Below are 19740 nucleotides of genomic sequence, written 5' to 3'. Positions count from 1 at the left end.
TGATTATGACTAGAGTGGCCCCAGAGAGCTGAGACTGAGGACTGACATTGTCTGTACCCTCCATGGGGGTCGGGGCTCCTCTCCCCCCACCCTTTTGTGATGAGTAAATACTTTCTATGAACTATTGGAGACTGCGTAAATATCCCATCCCACATCTTGCTTGCCTGGGGGGCTCAGCACCGCGCTGGATCTTACTGTTAATCAGTGAGGTAATTAGTTATTATATGGTGAGAAATGCCATGTGAGGGTATCGTGACTTAGCAGATGAGCTCTCTGGGCCCTGGGACCAGAGCGCTCAATGCCATTCAAGTGTCTCGAGAGTCGAAGAATGCTTTTGGAGAGCTTGGACAGACAGACGGGTCCTATCAGGACTGAACGTCATCTCTTAGAGGACAGCTTAAGGTTCTCTCTCAGCTTCTCTGTGAGGCATAGCAGTCGTGAGGACCTCCCCCTTACTCCATCGTTTGCTTGTTATTCTCATGAGATAAGAGGAATCAGAGCCCTCGTCCCACCCCACCGTCCCAGCCCACCTCCCTGGGTGTTGACTTTTTCTTTCTGTGTCAGGACATCGTGACTATAGGAATGCTGTCGTTGCCTTGTGGCTGGCTGTGTACAACAATAGGACTGCCTACGATGTTCGGGTATATAATCTGTGGCGTGCTTCTGGGGCCTTCAGGACTGAACAGTATTAAGGTAAGAGTAGTCCTGCGTTAGTGTCTTACAAGATGGAAAGAAACAGGAATGGAAACTAAGTAAATGTGAGCTGGAGGGTGCAGACGCCAGCCAAGGGCACCCTTGACACGGTCTTTAATCTGTCGGAGCGTTTCATTTCTCCATGCAGGGTGGTTTGATGACAAGTGATTTGTCTCTTTAAATTATATCAATATTTTAAAAGGACTGGTGGTATAATGGCCCGCATTATCCAGACAGCCATTCAGACAAGAGGTCAACTGGAAATGGTGGTCTCAGTGTAATTTCATGCAGTTCAGCTGACTGAAGTCCTAGGCTCAAGAGACAGTAGAGATCAAGGTTTCTTTTGCTGAAGCCATCTGTGGTGGAGCAGGCACCACTCCCTGTCACCGGGAAATAGATGCACTCTGGCAGCAAAGAAGGGTCCTGGAGCATGAACATGCTGAGTATGTCACTTAAGTGTACTTAGGTGGGAACAGTGGGAGAGGACACTCAGGGTTCGTGCCGGCAGTTCATCTGGAGGAGGAAATGACCCAGGAGGGCCCAGGAGCAGCCTTGGAATCCTCAGCAAGTGGTACCCAGGGAACCTGCAGGCTGCTCCAGTCCTAAGTTCTTGAGCCCGGTCAGAAGAGCTCAGTGGCAACAGATGGTCTTTGGCCAGGAAAAGAGCTGTCTGTGTAGCCTGCTCAGGCTCAAAGCTTTGAGCCTTCCAGGAAGAAGTCCATCTGCTGTGAGGCAGCCCTCCATCCTGGGGGTGCTCAAAGGCTCCCCAGCACAGTGAGCTGTGCAGATTCCTGTTTGGAACAAGCACTTGCACTGACCTAGAACAGTGTAATAAGATTTAGTGGCGCATCCCTCTCCACCTAGAGTGTTGAGGGTAAGAGCAGACACTCGGGAGTACTCACAAGCACCCATTACATCAAAATAACTGGGCCATGAAGCACCTGGGTCCTGTGAGCTCTGGCAGATCAGCTGGACCATGAGAACGTAATGTGCTTGTGAGGAAAGGCCCGAGAGCATCCTAGCTAACGGTGGGATGAGGTCAGGAGAACCAGAACAGTAACAGGAAGTTGGGAGGCCTGCATTATGAAGTTGACAAACGGAGGTGCAAGTGTATCATTTGGGCATCACAGCTACGGTCTGACCAAATCGCAGGGAAATAGAAGCAACAGCGAGGAAGCTCAAATCAGGATGTCAAGGAAATAACGTCAGCTTTATCAGTAAGTGGATAAATTCCACAGGTGGAAGACAGACTTGCGGATGGCCCAAACAGAAGCATCGTAAACAAGAGGCACGGTAGAAATAGAACAGTCAGGTGAGCAGACAGCGCAAGCAGCAAGGACAAGCAAGCTGGCAGCTAGGGCACAGGGACCAACCACAGCAACACTGAGAAACGTCAGAGCTTAAACCTGTGTCCTGTCTCTTTCCCTTCAATATGACAGTGCTAAAAACAAAAGGCAAATGAGTCAAAAGATACACACACACAACACAGAACACACACACCATACACAACACACAACACACCACACACACACACCACACACACACAACACATACACACCACACAACACACCATACACACACACCACACACACACAACACATACACACCACACAACACACCATACACACACACCACACACATATACACACATACACACACACCACACCACACACACACACACACACCACACACACACACCACACACACACACACACACACACACACACAACACACCATACACACACACCACACACATATACACACATACACACACACACAACACACACACACCACACACACACACAACACACAACACACACACACAACACATACACACCACACAACATACCACACACACACAACACACAACACACACATACCACACACACAACACATACACACCACACAACTCACAATATACACACACACCACACAACACACACACAACTCACCACACACATACCACACACACACAACACACAACACACACACAACACATATACACCACACAACACACCACATACACACATACCACACAACACACACACACAACACATACACAACACACAACACACCATATACACACATACAAACACACCCCTATATATCCAACCCTACACATCAAAACCTGTGATATGGCCAAACATGAAAATTCATCTCAGGAGAAAAACTTCCTACTCAGACATGCTCATTTCCAAACAAATCAGTGTGAACTGACATTAAACTCAGCTTTGGTGCCTCCTTCTCCCCGACGGAAGCTCAAGAAAGGAATTAGTGAGGGAGACAGAATGGCCACCTTGTATGTGAAAGTCGGCGAACCCCACAGAAGCTTCTTCATAGAAACTGTAATGAAAGAAAATAATCCTCTGGCAAATCTAGAAAAAGTGTGTGTGTGTGTGTGTGTGTGTGTGTGTGTGTGTGTGTGAGACACACCTTAAGGATGTAAAAAAGATATCTCAGATATAAGAGAAATTCACAAAAATCCATTTCCTTTTTGAAAAACGTACTGGTTTTTGGGGGAAGAAGCTAGAGACTGTTTCTCTGTAACTGAGCACACGTTCTTCTGGTGAGGTATACTAAGTAATTAAACACATTTCTTCTGGTGAGGTATACTAAGTAATTAAACACGTTCTCCTGGTGAGGTATACTAAGTAATTAAACATTACATAATCTATCTTCTCGTTATTCAGTCTATTGTACAGGTGGAGACATTAGGAGAATTTGGCGTCTTCTTTACTCTGTTTCTGGTTGGCTTAGAATTTTCTCCAGAGAAGCTGAGAAAGGTAAGGACCCGTTCCCTCTGCCAGCCCCTGGGAGTCGCTGGGTTTATCTACTTATTTATTTTATTTATTTTTTGGAGACAGAATCTTGCTAGACCAGACTGCCCTTGAACTCTTGGCTGTCAAGTGGGGTTTTTTTTTTTCTTTCTTAAAACTAGAATATGGCATTTTAATTTGATACTGTTTTTTAGAAAAATAAATTTGAAAAAGGCAAAACATAATAAATGGGATGAATTTTCATAGAGCTTTGTATGTGTCCTTCCAAAAACTATGTCATGCATGCTATGTCTATAACACGTAATAGAGATTTAATACTCATTTCTCTAGAAGAAAATTCCCGAGAGGGAGAGTGAATTAGAGATTTCTCTTTTTCCTCAAAAATGAGGGAAATAATTTCTTAAAGATTAAAGGTGTTAGGGGATGAACTACTCTTGGCAGCTGAGCGTGGTGGCACACACTTCCTTTCTAGCATTTGGGAAGTGGAGGTCCTTGGGTTGGCTGCCAGTTAGTCTACCCTAATTGGCAGCCTCCAAGCAAGTGAAATACCATCTGCAAAAGGGGAGAGCACAAGGAATGACACCTGAGTTTGTCCTCTGGCCAGTAGACATATAGTGTGCACCTGTGCGCGCGCGCGCACACACACACACACACACACACACACACACACACACACACACACACACTGCCTCCCCATTACACACCCACACACATGCAGATTTTCACCAACCAAGGAGTTTTAGTTCCTCATGGTAACAAGTTTAAGAGACGTTGGGGTTAGGTATGGTCGCACATGCCTTTGATCCCAGCATTTAGGAGGCAGGAGCAGGTAATCTTCGTGACCAAGACTAGCCTGCTCTATGTAGGAAGTTCCAGGCTAGTCAGGACTATGTAGTACAACCTAGTCTCAGAACAACAATGGAACAAAACGGGACTGTGGTGAGATGAACTGTTGGTGAGACGGTGCAGCACGGAAAGGTGCTGGCCACTTAGCCTGGGCCCCAGAGTTTGAGCTCCAGGATCCACGCTGTGGAAGGAGAACACCAACTCCCGCAAGTTGTCCTCTGACCTCCATGCAGGCTGCGGCATCTCCCCACAGGTCCGTCAGTCAGTAAGTTAAAAGGTCGCCGTAAATAATCTGAATAGCTAATGGCTAAGCAGTAACTTAACTGCCTGATGGAATGTTGTGTAGTGACTAAAATACTAAAGGACAGAAACAAGGAAACTGTTTGCCTCGGCACTAACCATAAGCAAAATGGTGGGGCTGGAGAGATGGCTCCGTGGCTAAAGCACGTCCTGCTTTTGCAGAAGACCTTTCAGTTCCCAGCACCCACTCAGGTGGCTCACAGGCTTACCTGTGATCCTGCCTCCAGGAGGAGCCAACACTTGTGCTCTCCAAGTGCACCTGCATTTATGTGCACATACCCTCCCACAAACGCATCTAATTAAAAATAAGCCTGAAAGAAGGACGGAAGGAAGAAAGGAAGCAGGCAAGCTGTGTCCAGTAGCCTGAACCTGTAACCCCAGTATCTGAGAGTTTGAGATCAACCTGAGCTGCATAGTCAGACTGAATATGGGAAAAGAGCAAGGTGAGGAGACACACACAGGACACATCAGGGAATAGCGAGGAGGCACACAGGACACACCAGGGAATGGCGAGGAGGCACACAGGACACACCAGGGAATGGTGAGGAGACACACACACAGGACACACCAGGGAATGGTGAGGAGGCACACACACAGGACACACCAGGGAATGGTGGGGAGACACACACAGGACACACCAGGAGAATGGTGGGGAGGCACACACACAGGACACACCAGGGAATGGTGGGGACACACACAGGACACACAGGGAACAGGAGGCACACACACACACACCAGGGAATGGCGAGGAGGCACACACAGGAGGCACACAGGGAATGGTGAGGACACACACACCAGGGAATGGGAGGCACACAGGACACACAGGGAATGGTGAGGACACACACAGGACACACCAGGGAATGGGGGAGACACACACAGGACACACCAGGGAATGGTGAGGAGGCACACACACAGGACACACCAGGGAATGGCGAGGAGGCACACACACAGGACACACCAGGGAATGGTGAGGAGGCACACACACAGGACACAGGATGGCAGGGAGGCACACAGGACACCAGGGAATGGGAGGGACACACACACAGGACACACCAGGGAATGGCGAGGAGGCACACACACAGGACACACCAGGGAATGGCGAGGAGGCACACAGGACACACCAGGGAATGGTGAGGAGGCACACAGGACACACCAGGGAATGGCGAGGAGGCACACAGGACACACCAGGGAATGGTGAGGAGGCACACACACAGGACACACCAGGGAATGGTGAGGAGGCACACAGGACACACCAGGGAATGGTGAGGAGGCACACAGGACACACCAGAGAAGGGAGAGGAGGCACACACAGGACACACCAGGGAAAGGGAGGGGGCACACAGGACACACCAGGGAATGGTGGTGAGGAGACACACACACAGGACACACCAGGGAATGGTGAGGGACACACACACAGGACACACCAGGGAATGGTGAGGAGGGACACACACAGGACACACCAGGGAATGGGAGACACAAACACAGGACACACCAGGGAATGGTGAGGCACACACAGGACACACCAGGGAATGGTGGGGCACACACAGGACACACCAGGGAATGGTGAGGAGGCACACAGGACACACCAGGGAATGGTGAGGAGACACACACAGGACACACCAGGGAATGGTGAGGAGACACACACAGGACACACCAGGGAATGGTGAGGAGACACACACAGGACACACCAGGGAATGGCTGTAGTTGCACCCTTCTATGTCTTTCCAAATTTTCTACAGTACTTTTTAAAACTATGTATGTATGTATGTATGCATGCATGCATGCATTTACTTAATGTATGTGAGCACACTGTCACTGCCTTCAGACACACCAGAAGAGGGCATCAGATCCCATCACAGATGGCTGTGAGCCACCATGAGATTTCTGGGAGCTGAACTCAGGTCATCTGGAAGAGCAGTCAGTGCTCTTAACCTCTGAGCCATCTCTCCAGCCCCAGTACTTCTTTTTTAAAGTAGCATTTTTTAAATTCTCTTTTGAGAATTTTATATAATTTAATCATAGTCACTCCCTCTCCCAGCTCTTCCCCCAACTTTGTGCTCTCTCTCTCTCTCTCTCTCTCTCTCTCTCTCTCTCTCTCTCTCTCTCTCTTGCTTTAATTCTTTAAAGGCTCACATTTCAGACAGTGTGGTTTTGATCATACTCAGGTACCCAACTCTTCCCAGATCCACCCACCCAACTCTGGCTTTATTTTCTTTTTTAACCTATAAAGACCAATTTGTGCTACTCAAATATTCTTGAATGTGTGGTCTTCCATTAGAGTATAGTTCTAATCTGGGAATACAATTTTATAAACAATAAAAACCATTTCTCTCTCTCCCAGCAGCTGACAGTTGTCATCCATGCCATGGCTAGGGATTGGGTACTGTACCCAATTCCCCTCTCCATACTGGGATTTTGTCTGGCTTGGGTTTGCACAGGTTTTATGCCTGCTCTCACAATTGATGTGTGCAGCTCCCCTTCTGTGTCTAGGGGATGTTTCTTGTAGTCATCCACTGCCTTCATCCCTTACACTCTTTCCACACCCTCTCCTGCAGTGACCCCAAAACCTTGGGGAAGGGGGTATGGCATATACATTCCCTTGACGGCTGAGCATCCTCTAATTTCTAGTTCTCAGGAGATCTATAGATACAAGAATAAGTCATTAGGGTCAGTTCTGTGTTCTGCCCATTTAACAGACAATAGCAGCAGGCTCTCCTCCAGTGCCTGTGTCCTATCTAGTCATAGGTTCTTGGCTCAGTAACAGTGTCAGATATGGGTTCGTCTCATGGACTAGGACTCGAGTCCAACCAGAAGGCGGGTGGTCACTCCGGCCATGTTCATACCTCTATTGCACCAGTGGGCGTGTCTTGCCAGGCCAGTCATCGTGGCGCCTGATTCGCAGATGGTTATGATCCGTGGTAGCTGGTTTTGCTAAGCCTTCTAGCACTGTGAAAGCTAGAAGGGTTTTAGGTTTTTGTTTGAGATTCCCCCACGACTCCGGGAGAACCTGATATTCACGAAACCTTGAACTTACGGTGGCCTTTGTGTCTGCTGCTTCCCACGTCCTGGGTGGTAAATGTGTACCACCACTCCTGGCTCTCTGACACTTTTTAAACTTTCTTTTTAAAGCCCTGATGCTTCCAAGAGCAATCCCTGGTTTCTGACATTGTCTCCTCACTGTATCATCCTTTGTGGCCTTCCCTGGAGACAGGCTACTTGTCACTGCTGCCTATGGGTTTCTTTCGCCTCTTTTCTGCTGCCAGCTCTGTTAAGGTGTCCGCTCTCACTGCCTGGGACTGATGTGCCAAGGTGTGCTTCTTCCTGAGGACTCTGAATCATGCCAATACCATCTTCCAGGACCTTTGGTTTCCCCGTGCACTCATTACATCACAAACCACATATGTCCATTTCTAAGCTCAAAGTGCAAAGAAACTTAACCATTCTAGATCCTAAATCAAAAACAGCTCCATTTTTTCCTGTGCATTCTCTGGAAGAGTATGGGGTAGGGAAGGAATAAGCTTGGGTAGAAGGGATTTGTGGGGTGTCCTGCTTTGTTAGAGTAAGCAGGGATTGGCCATCATGAGTGTCCATATTGGGTGGGCTTCATGGAAACATGTGACCTCTGTTTCCAAGTGCGGTGGCTCGGCTGGGATTGTATAATTAGAGACACTGACGTAAACAACGATTGATGCAAGGCAGGTGAAGGCCTGTTCTCTTACAATGAGAAATAAGCTCCTCAAGAGGGCTCTGAGCAGCCCCAGTCATCCGTTTTGGATATCGTATGTTGTCTTAGGGCTTTACTGCTCTGAACAGACACCATGACCAAGGCAGCTCTTATAAAGGACAACACATAATTGGGGCTGGCTTACAGGTTCAAAGGTTCAGTCCATTATCATCAAGGTGGAGCATGGCAGAGCCCAGGCAGGCATGGTGCAGGAGGAGCTCGAAGTTCTATATCTTGTTCCGAAGGGAAACAGGAGAAGACTGTCTCATGGGCAGCAAGGAAGGAGTGTCTTAAAGCCCACCCCCTCAGTGATACACTTCCTCCAACAAGGCCACACCTCCTAATAGTGTCACTCCCTGGGTCAAGCGTACTGAAACCACCACATCTGTACGGTGGAATTTTGTTAAAGTTTCCCCTGGTTTTCCCCATTAATTTTTTTTCTGTGTTATTCAAAAGTTGAAGGTGAAATGACATTGTAGGACATATCGCTAACATCGTAATTGTGCTAGTTCTGATTGGTGCTGTCTGGGGACTCTGCCCTTGTGATCTAGGCATGGGGGGAGACCATAGGAAAGGTTCTTGCTCTGTTGAGTGAGTGTGTTTTGGGTGCCTGGAGGGCGGGGTGATACACCTGATGAAGGAGGAGAATGGTGGACCGGAAACCTGTCTTTTCTTGAGGCCTTGCCGGGCCTTCATTTAGTGGCCCTGCAGGGCCTCTCCTCTCATCTGCTGGGTGACAGCCCTAGACCTAGACATGTGCCTTGGCTCCGCAATTTCATTGCCAAGAGGGTGGCTCGTTACCGTTGCAGTTCCTGGTTTGGAATGCAGAAGACTAGTATCCACCTAGCAAACCACAGTATTCAGCATGTCTTCCGCATTTCGTCGTGCAGATGTGAATGACTGGGGGCTTTAGGGCAGCCCAAACTGAGGAGAGAGAACGTGTCACATCAGTAGGTCTCTCCCGTGTATGCAGTTTATGTTTGGTAGAAAAGCTCTGACGGCGTTTTCCAAAGTGGTAATAGCTGCCGGACACGCTGTCCAGACGCAGCACCCTCCGAAGGGGTGATGAGAAGCAACCAAAGGTACGACCTGAGTGAGCTTCCCAGTGTTAGGGAATGCAGTCCTCCTCCCCAGAATGCCCGCTGCGATTCACGGTCTTCCTGCCTTACCCTCCCGAGCGCTGGGATAGCAGCTGTGCTCCTGTGCCTGCCTCTGAACTGTCGGTTGTTTCCTATCTCCATAGTTCACCGGTTTCTGCCTCTCTCTGAATAAATTATGAACCCTCGGAGCCAGAGTTAAATGCTCTTCTCTTGTCTTTCCTTCGTCTTCTGGCAGGTTCTGCTGTGGTGTTAGGTGTACGGTGCCTCAAATTCTGCCCTGTTGCTTGACTTAGGGTTTCAGGATGATGCACCTTGAGAAAGAAGAAACAAACGTAAGGCCGTCTATGAGGCAGGTCCCACGGTCTAGGGATTAGAGCTTTGCTTGAAAGTTTGAGCTTCCTAATCTTTCTTTGCAGGAATCAGTTGGGGATAAAGCCCAGGTGGTGTGACCCAGGGTGGCCTGTAGGCTGCATTTCAAACCTATCCTGGGTCTCATGCTGACTCAGAACTTCTGACTGAACCCACATGGTCCTGAGTCTTTCCGTGAGCTGTTTCTCCCCTGGAGCCTCCACGGCAGGGGGACTGCTAAGGATGTTCTGCTCTCATAAGGATCCCAGAGTCCTCGTGTCTCAGAGCTCAGTCAGTCTCATGGTTCCTCCCTGCAGATGTGGAAACTCAAGCCATAGAGTCAGTTACCCATCTGAGCATATGGCTGCCGACTGACATGTGCAGTCTTAGACTCCAGGCCTTTGAGGGTCAGTGAGACTGTGAACAGACAGACAGACAGACAGACAGACAGACAGACAGACAAGCCAGCACACTTGCTTACATGAATAACTGCCCCAAATCCATGAGCCTAAAAATCCGAGTCAGTCCCTCAGTGGCTTTGTGAGATGCAGCCCAGGGCACTCGTACAGTTTGTGACAGGAATATTAAGTGAACGCCAGTGTGACTGCCAAGCACAGGAAGGAGGGAAAAGTATCTGAGCCTCTGGGGTCTGAACACCCCTATCCATGAGTCTGTCTGAGCTGCAGAGCAAAGGACACTAAGTTGCTCTCGGGCCCAGGCACCTGTCACTGGGCTCACGGTACTCAGGCTATCTGTATGTTTGGAAATCCTCAGGGCCCCTTTTATTCCTGAATCAGCCTAGGAGGTTGGTGCAAGGCATTATGGGAGGTCAGGCGAGTGATCACTTGACTGCAGTCAGATCTCAGGCACCAGCTTAGGGGCACCTCTCCAATTCCAGAAAAATGAAGTCGTTACCCCAAGAGTAGAGCATAGTGGGAAACGTCCCCCAGGCCACAAGCATCTGAGGGAGAGCCACATGAGGCTAGCTCTGTATAACGCCTCTGCTGGCCTCTAGCTCCATATGCCCAAACCCTGGGTCCCCATCCACTTTCAGTAGATGGCCTAGACCTATGGGACTAATGGCCATGAACTAATGACCTTGACTGAGAATTTGTGGCAGAGAGGAGAAAAAGAAACAACTATTTTAGACAAAGGATAAATTTCATATTAATACGCAGTACTTAGATTGTGGTCCCTCTGCTGGCCTGGGAGCCTAACCTAACTGAAACGCCGACTTCCATGTGTCCTACTATGTGTGGCATTGTGCTACATATATACCAAGCACCTAATAGCACCCGTCTGCCTGGGGGGTCGCTCCCTCGGCCTGGGCAAGCCTCCGGGTTCATGTGACTTCTCACAGGCTATGTCTGTATCTTCACATCTCCATATGAAGTGGGAAAATGTCTGTACTTACAGAACTTGTTCTGAAGATCTGATTTTTTTTTTTAAATGTCTACACACAGTTGGGCCATGGTGGTGTGTACCTTTAATCCCAGCACTTAGGAGACAGAGGCAGGTGATTTCTGACTTTGAGGCTAGCCTGGTCTACAGAGCAAGTTCTAGGACAGCCAGGGCTTCGCAGAGAAACCCTACCTTGAAAAACAATAAAACAAAATGTGTCTACTCACCTGGGGGCAGGGTAGGAGGAGCCATAGAGAAGTCGCGTTTATAAATGGTCTCTAGTCATTGTCTAAATGGCCTATAGTTACTTTCCCATGTTGTGATTCTGCATCCGTGGATTTAGCCAAGTGCAGAATGAACGTATTTCTATACTGAACATATAACAGACTTACTTTGTCATTAGTTCTCTAATTAGTACTATATAAGCAATTGCAAAACATTTATATTGTATTGAGTCTTATAAGTCACCAAGAGATGACTTGAAATCTCTAGGAGGGCATACATAAATATTGCACATTTTTAATAAATAGAAGATTTGAGCAAGGCTGGAGAGCGGCTCAGTAAAGAGCACCGGTGGCTCTGCCAGAGGACCAGGCTCAGTTCCCAGAGCCTGTGTGGCATCTAACGATATTTTATTGGTCCACTGCCAAGGGTTACGTACGGAATGCTCTCCTGGGCTTCATGGGCACCAGGTGTGAATGTACTGAGAAACAGACAGGCACAGCCTCCACACACGTGAAAATAAGTAAAATTTAAAGATAAAACATTTGCGCATTGGAGGACCTCAGTCCCTGGTATTGGGTGGGGCTCTGTAAACAACCTCCTGTGAATATGTGATACTGTGAAATGATCGTACAAAGTGCACGTATCTGTGTCTGAGGGGGTTTCAGCCTGGGATGTGCGTTTATTAGGTGTTTGTGCAGAGGCTCTGAATTGCTTCCTGAAAAGTCAGCTCTCTGCTCTGGGAGTGGCAGTTCAGAGATGAGCTGTTGCTTCGGAACACGTATGAATGCATCCGTGTGTTCTTTCTCCACTCTGTGGCCTTGTTCAGGGATGGGCTGTTGCTCTGGAATGTGTGTGAATGCACCGTTCTCTTCCAGGTGTGGAGAATATCCTTACAAGGGCCGTGCTATATGACACTGCTGATGATCGCCTTTGGCTTGTGGTGGGGACACCTCCTGCGGATCAGACCCACTCAGAGCGTCTTCATTTCCACCTGTTTGTCGTTATCAAGCACACCCCTGGTGTCCAGGTTCCTAGTGGGCAGTGCCCGGGGCGATAAGGAAGGTAGGTAAGCAGCATTTCTCAGTCTGTGTGTAGTGAACATTCATGTGCACCTCCCTCACATGCAGACTCATGACCGGAGGGAGGCCTGTAGGAGAAACGACAAGTCCTTTCAGTAGGACTGCCCAGCTGTTAGCAGCCATTCAGGTACATGTCACCACTTCAAGGAGCTCGCCTTCTTGAGCTCAGTGCCTCCAGTTTCCCACCCTTCTCCTGGGTTAAAAGAAACATCCAGGGGCTGGAGAGAGGGCTCAGTGGTTAGAGCACTGACTGCTCTTCCAGAGGTCCTGAGTTCAATCCCCAGAAACCACATGGTGGCTCACAACCATCTGAAGTGGGATCTGATGCTTGTTCTGGTGTGTCTGAAGAGAGTGACAGTGTACTCACATGAAATAAATAAATAAATGAATCAGGAAGGAAGGAAGGAAGGAAGAAAGGAAGGAAGGAAAGAAGGAAAAAACGAAGAAAGGAAGAAGTACCTACTGTGTGCTCATGTATTTAGTATTGTGAGAAAGCTGGAAAGAAATTAGGCCAGGGGCTGGAGAGATGGCTCAGTGGTTAAGAGCACTGACTGCTCTTCCAAAGGTCCTCAGTTCAATTCCCAGAAACCACATGGTGGCTCACGACCATCTGAAGTGGGATCTGACTCCATCTTCTGGGTGTCTTCAGACAATGACAGTGGCAGTGTTCTCATATACAATAAATTAAAAAAGAAAAAGAAGAAGTTAGGCCAAGAGGTCGTAGAGGTGGCAGCTTTGTCGAGGGGGCTGTGTTATTGCTGGTTTCTTTTGTTATGGCAGTACTAGGGGCTAACACGATTGGGGAATATTCCTGTAAAACCAGAGTGCTTTAGCAATGCAGAAGCTCCCAGCTCTCTTACTCAGCGTGGTTTGTCCTGTGTGTGTGCTGTTGTTGCCCTAAGGCACTGCTTTGTGTGGTGAGGCCAGAGCAGCACAGGACAGTCATAAGTGGCTTTATCTCCCAGCCGTGTCTTTGGCCACATTATAAATTTCACACGTGCGTGTTCACCGGGCAGCGCGGTTTGCTTCTCACTTTGTGAAAGTAAAACAAAGCCCAAGATGTCACAGTGGCTTCACGCCGACTCTTGAACACTTCAGGAGTGGAAGAGAAGGTGTAAAAAGAAAACCAAGAAGACGTGGCTGACTCCTCTAGCGACACTAAAACGGGTGTGCCGGACACAGGAGCTGTGTGGGACAGTGTGTGGAGCTGGCCTCAGGCCTCCTGAACTCTAAGCTGGGGCTGGGGCTCTTGAGTGCCCCTGGGACTGTCCCAGTACATTCTTAGTATGACCTGAGAGTAAGGGGCTTCTCACTGGCAAAAGAGGCTCAGAGAACTTCCATTTCCACCAGACCTGTAGGACCCACGGGATACAGATGTGCCAGTTCCTTGAGTGGCTCACATGCTGTCACTACCTTAGTGGCCACATCTGGGGCAATCCAGCAAACAGGTCCAATATTCCTATGGATGAAACCTGGGGCACAGAACGGGGGACAGAGACTGAAAAGAGCCAGGCCAGTGGTGAAGTGCATGGCCTGCACAGGAGAATTCTGCTTCTAGAAAAGGCAGCTGTCAGCCTTGGTTCCTTGAGTCCGTCCTTCATGGGAGTGGACACTAGACCACAATGGCATGGTCAAATTACTGAAAGCATAAATGCAGGTGCCACATTTATGTAATTGGACCAGGCACAGAAAGCTTAGAGCAGACAAGAAACAGGGAAGAATTTATGCATATGCAGATGAGAAGGAAACTGGATGCCTGTGTGTGGGAGAAGCTATGGAGAATGGCTAGTGATTTTCCAGAACCGGAGAAAGACGTGGAGCTAAGATTTAAAGTACATCTCTCACCCTGAATGGGAGAAATGGAAAATTTGTCCTACCTGTGCTAAAACAGAGAAGTCCAAAAAGATCCCAGAGTGCAACGGAAGAGACCGGTGGCTCAGAGAAGTAGAGCTTACCCTCTCTGTACCATCAGGTCATCCCAAGGGTAGGGAGGCTGTGCGAAGTCACATATACAGAAGTCCCCCCGAGGGTGGGACTGGAGGAGCGCTTTCTGACATCCTCTCGTCCCTAGCTGCAGGGCAGCGGTGTTCTGCTCACCAGAGCGAGGGTGGCAGGGAAGCAGTGAGGAGCATGGGTTGGCAGGCTGGACTGCTGAGGACTGCTCGCAGAGGGGGCTGGCTTGGTTTTGTTTTCAAGGTCAACCAAAACCGTAGGAAAGGACATGTGTCTATTAGTGCGTGGCAGGGAGGCTGACACTGAGGGACCGGGCGGGTCTTTGACTTACTGTGTTAAGAAGGAGGTTCACTCACCCTGTCAGCAGACACAACTGGGGAGGGGTGGCCAATGTCTAGGGATATAGCTCAGTTGGAAGAGTGCTCACACAGCGTGCCTGAGGCCTTGCTTGGGTTCAATTCCCGGTACTGCATGAACCATGGAGAGGGCATTGGACCAGTAATCCCAGCACTTGGGAGGGAGAGGCAGGGAAATCAGAGTCTGCTCAAGGTCACTTTCAGCCACATAGGCCAGCTTGGGCTAAAGATCTTGTCCTTTTCTAAAAAGTTTTAATGTATATAAGAAATTGGGGATAAATCTCTCAAATATGTTACTCTTGAGAGGGAAAAATCATACTAATGGAGTATTAGTGACGATTTAACCAGAGAATTTGTCTGTGTTCATGGACAAAAAGACTTTCCTAAGATGTATTTCCTCTTTGAATTTACAAGTTCACAGCTATTCTCACAAAGCTGTTTGCTAGCATTGTCACGGAGTTGGCAAGAGGTGCTTCAGAGTCACTGGAGGCCAAGAGGCCAGGAAGGGCCCTTGTGGGTCTAAGGAAGGTGAGGCTGGAGATGGCTCGGTGAGTAAGAGCATTTGTTGCTCTTGCAGAGTACTGGGGCATGGTTCTCAGCACCCAGCCGCTCACAACCTCTTTTACTTCAGTTCCAGGGAATCCAGTGCCCTCTTCTGGGTTCATATGGTGTATACATATACATACATACACACACACACACACACACACACACACACATACATACATACACACATATATACATACCTACATACATGGATACACACACATACATACATATATATGTATATATATACACACATACATACATGCATACATACACACAAGTATACATACATAATACATGCATACACACATACATCCTGCCACAGGTACATACATACATACACATACATACATACATACATACACACACATACACACATACCTACGTACATGCATGCATACACACATACATATATACACACATACATACATGCATACATACTCGCATACATACATACACACATCCTGCCACAGGCACATACATACATACATACACACACACAGGCAAACCACTCATACACACAAAATAAACATAAATTTAACAAAATACTGAGCACAGGACAATAACGACGCACGCCTTTAGTCCCAGCAGAACTCAATCTCTGTTTGAGGCCAGCCTGGTCTACAGAGCAAGCTCCAGGACATCCAGGGCTACACAGAGAAACCCTGTCTCAAAAAAAAGTGAGAAAGCTTCAGATAACAGGACTCTGTGTGGCTGCGACAAGGCAGCTTTGCCACACGCACTTGTGTAACTGAGCAGTGCCCTAAGCACTGCAGGTACGAGGGAGGAAATGGGGGGTCACTAGTAAGAACCCCTGTCCCCGTTCAATTGAAAGAATGAAGTCAGAGCCCTTCCCTGACCTTAGTGTACATGGATCCACAGCATCGTGAGGAGCAGGGAAGATGTGGCTTTCACCTGACAGTGGGAGCACAGGGAGGCCCCGGATGTACAGTTTGTCTCCAGTACCTTTCCCGTGGCTATGGTGACATAGCCCTGACAAAAGCCACGTAAGGACGGAGGGGCTTATTTTGGCTCACAGTTCTAGGGAGTCAAGAAGAAAGCTCATGGGTGGTGTTGGCTCTGCAGAGCACAGGGTGGGGGTGGGGGGTTGTGGCAATGGCAGCCGCTTGGAAGCCAGCAGCAGATGCACATGGGGGTGCTCTCTGCTTTTCTCCATCCTCGGGGACTCACAGTTACTCATAAGAACAAACAGAATCCGCTAAGGTGGAAATGCAATATGCAGTTCCTGTTTGCCTGCAGTGGTTTCCCTCCTGTGCCGGGGGAGGGGGAGCGTGGGGGATTGCACCGTGGTATGCACGGTGCACACCTGCCACCCGAGAGGTCGTGTTTCTGTTATCCAAGCAAGTCATCTCGTTTGCCACAGCATCTTCTGGTAGTGGCATTTTGCTATAATTATATCAGCAGCAAGCCACGGGAGTAAGGTATTTTGGTGATTCTCTTTATATAAAGCTTTTCAGGCAGTGGTGTGCTCTTGTAGTTCCAGCTACCTAAGAGACGTCAGCCTAAGAGGCAGGCTGGGTAACGTGACAAAACCCACGCACCCCAATCTCAGGCAAAAGTAATTAAAGGGTTTTTTTTTTTAGTGCAAACATTGATTTTAAAGACCATATGCCTTCTAAACCGCCCTCTAAACCGTGTTTCGAGATGGGTGTTGTTACGTTGCTTAGGATGGCTTCAAACTGTCGCTTAAAGGTTAGGGTTAGGGTTATTCCTTCTGTTTCAGCCTGAAAGTTGTGAGGGTGTATGTATGCCCCACCTGTGCTCCAAAGAGATCCTTAAAGATCTATGTTGAAATTACAAAGGTCATTGTGAATTATCTTGAAAATGTGTCACGCCCTATGATTTTTTCGGTTTTGGTTTTAATCTTACCGCTGTGCATGTGTATAAGCGTGCGCCGTGGCGTGCATGTGTGTGGAGTCAACTCCCCCTCCACCTTGTCCTGGGTCCTGGAAGTTATATTCAGGCCTATGCCGCAAACGCCTTTTCCCACCCAGCAGTTGCAGCCGCCCGCATCTGGGCTTCACCTGAGGGACCTTGTTCTGAATAGCCATCTCGCCAGCAGGTGACCTTGACTACAGCACGGTGCTGCTCGGCATGCTGGTGATGCAAGACGTGCAGCTGGGTCTGTTCATTGCCGTCATGCCGACTCTCATCCAGGCCGCAGCAAGCACCTCTTCCAGGTGAGCCCCTGGCCTGAGGCAACTCAGAGGCTTAAACGAGTCAATAGGCATACGTGTCGTGGATGCTCTGGAGAATGGTGATGCTTGTGTGCCTTTGCACACGCGTGTTGTGATATGTGATGACGTGTGGAGGCTGTGGTGCATGTCACTGCCATCAGCACTGCTCTATTCTCTCATCCTTCTTTTCAATCTTCCCCAAACCCAGGGAAGCTCTTGCCTGATCCATATGCAAAAAAAAAAAAAAAAAAAGTCAACTGGGAACAATTAACTTGCCCGAAAGCCTGTGGCTATGTCGTGAGTTCTGCAGGCTTCCAGGACACAAGCACGCTGGAAAATACAGAGAGCCCACAGAATGAAGAGTAGCCTGTGTGCGAGAGACCGAAAGCTTGATCTGAGCACACAAGCTATAGCTTACTCACAGAAATACTGTGCTTATCTCCCGTAGACACTTGGCTCTAACTGCGGTCTTAGCATACAGGATCCATAGAGCTCAAAAGCTGTCAGTTGAGACTCTGAATGTATGTGCACATGCATACCCGTGAGTGTATGTGGTGTGTGTCTGTGTCTCTGTGCACACGTGAGTATGTGTGTCTCTGTGGTATGTGGTGTGCCTACCATTTAAGTAAATGGTGTATTGTGTGGTGTGCGTGTCTAGTGTGGTTTGTGGTGTACGTGGATGTATAAACGTGCATATACATGTGAGTGTGTGGGTACATGTGCATGAGTGTATATGTATGCATGTACCTGGTGTGTGGGTGGTGTACATGAATGAATGTATGGTGTGTGTGTGTGCATGGGGGAGGGGTGCATGTGTGACATGCAGAGTGAGATACTAGGTGTCCTGCCTTATCATCTTTCTTATCCCCTGAGACAGTTCCTTTCCTGTAGTCTGGAGCTGAGATGGCGCCAGTAAGCCCCAAGCGTCCTCCCACTTCTGACCACGGCACAGGGCTTAGGAGCATGCATGTGGCCACACCCAGCTCTTTTTGGTTGTCTTTTGAGACAGGGTCTTACTATGTAGCTTTGGCTAGCATGGAATTCACGCTATAGACCAGGCTAGCCTCAAACTACAGAGATCTGCCTGCCTCAGCTTCCTGAGTGCTGGAATTACCACATTGCCGTGCCTGGCCTTTTCTGTGTTTAGTGGCACTAGTTATTTGAGTTCAGGTCACCATGTTTGCGAGCAAATGCTCTCAACCACCGAGCACCTCTCCAGCCCAGTGGAAACTCTTATAAGCTCGAAAACTGATTTACTTGCCCAAGAAACCCACATTTGAGTCACATGGCTTAATTTTCTAAATTAATGGAATGTATAGGTTTTCTTTTGGCATTTAAAAATAAAAAGTCATGTATGGTTTGCCCATTTTGTAGCTTGTTAAAGAAAGACGTTTGAGATTACTTATGGACTCTGCAGGAGTGCATTAGAGGTGAGATGACACTTGTCTCTTTTCTTTCCTAGTGTGGTCATGGAAGTATTGCGCATACTGTTTCTGATCGGACAAATTCTCTTTTCGCTAGCTGCCGTCTTTCTTTTGTGTCTTGTCATGAAGACATATCTCATAGGACCGTATTATCGAAAACTGCACTTGGAAAGCAAGGGGAACAAAGAAATCCTTATCCTGGGAGTGTCGGCTTTCACCTTCCTGATGCTGACGGTAACCCTCAAGTGTCTGCTGTTCAGAGCCCCTGTGTGCAGTCCCGGCGAAGCTAGTGATTGCTTCTCTAGTTCTTCACTGAGAAGTGCTGTTTCATTCAGTTATCCTCCCATGGCCGGACCTATGTGATCACCCAAATACTTGTGAAAACATGGTTTGTGAGTGTTGCACCTTAAAAACAAACCAGTGTTCATGAGAAGGCACGTGGGCACACCACTGTCTTAAGCCTCACACAGCTTTGCATTCAAAATATCTGACCAAGTTTAGAACCACCTTTCATTCCTTTTGGTGAGAACGAGCTAGTTAAAGGCATGGCCCCTCGTGCCGTAAAGAAAAGGCTTTAAAACAGGCCCGTGTTTGTATTTGAAAGAGAGCAAGGGGAAGATATATGAGGAGGTATGTGAGGAGGTATGTGAGGAGGTATATGGAAGGTATATGAGGAGGTATATGAAGAGGTATATGAGGAGGTATATGAGGAGGTATATGGGGTATATGAGGAGGTATATGAGGAGGTATATGAGGAGGTATATGAAATG

The 19740-nt window shown here is 48.3% G+C and overlaps 1 protein-coding gene across 5 annotated transcripts in view; it reads left to right on the top strand.

Annotated features, from left to right (window-relative positions):
- Positions 1-19740, top strand: part of Tmco3 (transmembrane and coiled-coil domains 3) — a 37141-nt gene that overhangs the window by 7588 nt on the left and 9813 nt on the right. For 4 of the 5 annotated variants that reach the window (XM_032918451.1, XM_032918454.1, XM_032918452.1 and 1 more), the window contains 5 exons: positions 565-693; positions 3384-3476; positions 12290-12476; positions 17429-17549; positions 19009-19204. In XM_032918451.1, the coding sequence (XP_032774342.1) occupies positions 565-693; positions 3384-3476; positions 12290-12476; positions 17429-17549; positions 19009-19204 (726 nt within the window). The remainder of the gene's footprint in view (positions 1-564; positions 694-3383; positions 3477-12289; positions 12477-17428; positions 17550-19008; positions 19205-19740) is intronic. The other variant, XM_032918455.1, reaches the window with a different exon arrangement.

Source organism: Rattus rattus, chromosome 13 (assembly GCF_011064425.1).
Source record: "Rattus rattus isolate New Zealand chromosome 13, Rrattus_CSIRO_v1, whole genome shotgun sequence".
NCBI classification, from domain to species: Eukaryota; Metazoa; Chordata; class Mammalia; order Rodentia; family Muridae; genus Rattus; species Rattus rattus.
Note: the sequence above shows the minus strand (reverse complement) of the source record. Positions and strands in the feature narration are given on the sequence as shown.